Genomic DNA, 4,985 nt, shown 5'->3' with positions numbered 1-4,985 from the left:
AGGATCAGTTTTCTTACGTGTGACCATAGACGGGCTCATTAACCAGTTTTTAATTTTAAAAAGCACAATGTGCACAGTTATCCATTAATGATAAATGCACCTTGCGTGACCACCCTCTTATTGAAGGGCTGTGGAAGGACAAAAGGTTGAGAGATTGGAGCACATGGCAATGACTTGTAACTCGTTGGGGTGGTGGGGATGCCCCTAAAAGGCAAGTATGACTTGTGCAAAGGGGGGGTATTTATAAAGAAGAGGGAGAGGGATGGGGAACGTACTAGCTATCTAGTTTACACTCTTTAGTTTGCGTGGCACTTGCAAAAAGCTTGCGAATGTTGATGTGTGGGGAGAGAGAGGGGTTGGGGTTGGTGAGATGCAAGGTAGCAAGCCCACACGCATCACCCACTCCCATCCTTGGATGAAGACAATCCATCTAATTAGGGTGGTGTCATACGACTTAAGTAAAGCGCACAAGAGAACCAACATGCTTGTCGATAGTATCTTGGAAGAATGAAATTCACCCATGTGTAACACATGAGGAGCCCAAATAGGTCCTTCTCTTGCATGCCTTGGCACCAGTAGTGCTGGGTGGTAGAGAGGGGAGGGGGAGAGAGACTTCTTGTCAATTTGAATCTTGCATAGCAATGCGCCATAGTTGTTTGGAATTGGCATGCCTAAGTGCTATCAACAAAGTCCGGAGGTGTGGAAGAAACTATGCAATTACCATGTAGGGGTTATGATGGGGGTTCGACACACTCGGGTTGTGCGTTGCAGCCACTGTTAAAAAAAGAAAATAGCAAAAGCTTGCAGAGCTTCGTTCACGCTCTCGGAGATTGCTCACTCGTAGGCACCGTCTCTCTTGCAGCACGTTTCCATTGCAACCCTTGCAACAGCACGGCGGGACGGGGCTCTAAGAAGGGGAAGCGTTGAAAGTGCGACCAAAATTGTCACGAGACGGAGTAGTAGAGAGAAAGTTTGAGCCAATTTTGTGGGAACGTTTACCAAACAGAGCAAATTTTGGCTTTTGATATAGGTATAGCAAGTAGTTGGCTGTGTATACAATTGTAGGGATAGCTGTAACGCGATGGGGACGAGTAGACACTCGTAGGGATAGCTGTAGCCTAACGCGATGGGGAAAGAGCACCTGCTTCTTTCGCTCTCACTCCACATGTTCTGAGCCACTCTGGCTGGCCACTCTCGCCATAGCCTCTCCTCCTCCGACGGCCTTCTCAAAAGCCCCCCCCGCCCCTCTCTCTCTCTCTCTCTCTCTCCCCCGGCCCCCACAAAGGCACCAGTGTTTTTCTCTCTACCGCTCCTTTATTACGGGCGGAGCTGTCGGCGCCTTTAACTTTACTTGATGCTCCCTGCTTACCCACCAGAGAGAGCGCAGACAGAAGAGAGAGGCATAATACCATAGCTGCCATTGCTCTCCCCCTTTCTCAGACTCTCTGCCCCCCTCGCAACGATTAGAAATTTCAAGGTGCTAGTTTTTGCTCTGCAAAATTGAAATTTGAAATGAAGATTTCATGAGCTACGTTTTAATTTTCGTGTCGTGTGTGCAGGGGGCCGTGTCGGCAAGGTTGTGATTTATACATAATAAGCAGATAATTCCAAAGCCCTTTTGCCCAAAGCACATCTGTGTGCATGTAAGCGGTGAGCGTTATCCACATACGCGTCATAACAACACCGTTTCCTTCCTCTCTCTCTGCGCGCTTGCGCTAGCCCTCCACTATGGCCCCCCTGCAGCAGACGCTGCGACGCGCACTCGGCTCCGTCAAGGACCAGACTAGTATTGGTATAGCCAAAGTTTCAAGCAATGGTGCTCCTGAACTTGAGGTTGCGCTTGTCAAGGCCACCAGCCACGACGAGGCTCCCATAGAAGAAAAGTATGTGCAGGAAATCATTCACCTCACTTCTTTTTCCAGAGGCTATGTCAGTGCTTGCGTTGCTGGCATCGCCAAGCGCCTTGGCAAGACCCACAATTGGGTTGTTGCAATCAAGGCACTTATGCTCACACATCGTCTCCTTCGGGAGGGCGACTCTTCAGTCGAGCAGGAGCTTCTCTATCACAGTCGCCATGGGATGCGTGTTCTCAATCTATCCAATTTCAGGGACGATTCGTATTCTCATGCATGGGACTACTCTGCGTTTGTTCGCACCTATGCAATGTTTTTGGATGAGAAGCTCGAGTTCAATTTAGTCGAGGCTGCAAAAGGAGCTCAACTTGAGGATGGAGGCAGACGCAGAGGTTCTACATGTGATAGCTATGATGGGCGCAGAGATGATGGATATGGAGATGATGCACGCAGAGATGAGGGAGTTGGGAATGATGGACGGAGGTATGATGATTATGGGCCTTCGTGGAGGGATGATGAGTATTCTCATGGCTATGGTGCACACCACCGAGAAAATGGTTTCAGCCATGGCAAAGTTGGGAAAGACCAGGGGAAGAAAATTTCTTCAGTGAAGGACATGAGTGCGAAGGATCTACTAGGAAGGATACCCCTTATGCAGCGACTGGTCGAGCGGGTACTTGCATGCCGTCCTACAGGTGCGGCGAGGATGCATCGTTTGGTGCAGGTTGCGCTCTATCCTGTTGTAAGGGAGAGTTTCCAGCTTTACACAGATATCTCGGACGGGTTAGCCATTGTCCTCGATGCTTTCTTCGAAATGGATCATGTGGACTGTGTGAAAGCCTTTGATATCTATTCAAAGGCCACCAAGCAGATTGATGAGTTGGCATCTTTCTATAAGGCATGCAAGGATTTGGGTGTTTGCAGATCTTCGGAGTACCCTGTCGTGCAGAGGATATCAGAGGAGCTTCTTGAGACAATGGAGGATTTTCTTCGGGATCGATCTGAGCGGAATCGCCGAAAGAAGAGCCCGGAACCACAACCAAGAAGCCCAGAGCCTATTGCAGATGATACCAGCTATGATGTGAATGGTATGAAGGCCTTACCGGCACCTCCCGTAAGTGAAGAGCCGGAGCCAGAGCCTCCAGTGGAAATTCAAGACCTTCGGAAGGAAGAGAGCCAAGGGGATCTTTTAGAGTTTGACAATGAGCCTGTTTCTGCTGAGGAGCACGGCGATCGCCTTGCATTGGCATTGTTCTCAGACACAGCGGGCACGTCTACCACTCAAGGTAGTCAAACAAGCTATAGCGTTTCATTAGGGGAACGGCCTTTGGCTGGGTGGGAACTTGCCCTTGTTGAGTCTTCTAGCGAGATCTCCAAGCCGGCGACAAATCCTCTTGCGGGTGGGTTCAACAATCTGCTCTTGACAAGCATGTATGAGCAAGGGTCTGTGAATCAGAAAGTGGCGGCATCGATACCATCTGGGAGTGCAAGCAGTGTAGCTTTACCTGGGCGACTGGCTTCATCGTACCTGGCATTGCCAGCTCCTGTGGGTGCCCAATTGGGTGATGATCCTTTTGCAGCTTCAGTTACCGTTCCGCCACCTCCTTATGTGCAGATGGACGACATGCGTCAAAAGCAGCAACTTCTTGTGCAAGAGCAACAGACATGGTATCGGTATCAGCATGATGGTATGCAAGGCTACAATGGCTTGATGAAGTTCCATAACCCAGGCTATGGCAGCTCTCTTCGGTCGTATCAGCCAGTCCCTTACTATGGCTCCTCTTATTATTAGGAGCAAGACTATTGTTTTTTGTTCAGGCAATGATGGTTGCTTTGTACTATGGACATTCTTTTTTGTCATTAGCCTCATGAGTTTGACAACTGCTGTTTGTCTACAGAAGTAGTGAATAACATGCTGTAGGTGCGATATTAATCTCGATTTCAATCTTGAGTTTTGTGCAGTTTATGTTTTTGTACTGTTGTCTTTCAGAGAAAAGAGTTGAATATATTGTAATATTGTTAAGAGCCATCTCTTTATAATGTGTATGACACATATTGTGATCGATTGAATGAAACGACATGACTCTTAGGATACAATGATGTGATATGCCTGTAGGTTTATGGTAGATACGGTATATTGTGTTTGCAAGGGAAGATTGGACTAACCAGGTTCAAAAACTGGCTTGATCCTATTATCTTTCTCACCCTCATAGCTACCACTCGTTTTTTTCTAGGATTGCACGATCTTTTTAAATTTAGCATGTACCCTTAGCTTTTGCCAAGGGGATTGTAACCTAGTGGTTAGGGTGGATATATGGCTACATAAAGACCAAGGTTCAATTCCCAGCTGTATCTTTCAAATTTCAGTTGTACCTCCGAAATAAGGAAGCAGTTGTAGCCTTGGCAAAAGCTTTGGAAAAATACTGATGCTTTTGATAGTATGATGCAATTTTGTAAAATGTTGCGAAGCGAATTGTCGGACCCATGCGCTTGAAATTGGAACTTACATATTCAGTGTTTCTGTATGTCTATTTAAGCTTTTGACCACACTGAAAAAAGTTATGTTTTGTACCATCTCTATATCTATAATGGCAGTCTAAAAATGTAAGATAATTAAAGACTTTCTAAATACCTGCTGAACTAAATATCCAAGACTGTTATAATAAGCTTTTGGTGAATGGTAAATGCCAAGTGGCTACTGTTTGAGCAGTTTTTCTCAAAGTTTTAGAGCACTTGAGAAGTTCCAAGACCTGTCAAAGAGCCCAAGTTATCACCTTCCATGATGATGCATAACATGAAGTTAACAAACATTCCACTGCAAACTTTTGTTGTTGGTATTTGTGAATCATACACCAAATAAGGGCCCCAGGACTACATAACGCAATGCCCTAGGATCCACGGCGTTCAAGTCCATGCACAAATGCCAAGACAATCATGGCCATAGATGTTAACGAACTAAACCTCGACAAAAGGGGAGGGGTTGTTCGGGTTGAACGGTCGTTGGTCCCCTCACCTCACCCTCTTAAATGCCTTGTGTTACCTAGCCGCAAGGAAATAAGGGTGGTTGAAAAGATGAATATTACAGTGACTAAGATACGCATTCTACTATGTGATTGCATTTGAATACCAATT

The 4,985-nt window shown here is 46.5% G+C and overlaps 1 protein-coding gene across 1 annotated transcript; it reads left to right on the top strand.

Moving 5' to 3' along the window:
• The first annotated feature begins 1,278 nt into the window (after window positions 1–1,278).
• LOC147434905 (putative clathrin assembly protein At2g25430) lies at window positions 1,279–3,804 on the top strand. Its single transcript, XM_086491294.1, has 2 exons — window positions 1,279–1,477; window positions 1,560–3,804. Exon 2 carries the CDS (start codon window positions 1,729–1,731, stop codon window positions 3,643–3,645), a length of 1,917 nt encoding a protein of 638 aa, XP_086347420.1. The 5' UTR covers window positions 1,279–1,477; window positions 1,560–1,728; the 3' UTR covers window positions 3,646–3,804.
• The last annotated feature ends 1,181 nt before the right edge of the window (window positions 3,805–4,985 follow it).

The sequence above is a fragment of the Adiantum capillus-veneris genome, chromosome 19 (genome assembly GCF_014529385.1).
Source record: "Adiantum capillus-veneris isolate H3 chromosome 19, ASM1452938v2, whole genome shotgun sequence".
NCBI lineage: Eukaryota > Viridiplantae > Streptophyta > Polypodiopsida > Polypodiales > Pteridaceae > Adiantum > Adiantum capillus-veneris.
This window is presented reverse-complemented; position numbering and strand designations above follow the sequence as displayed.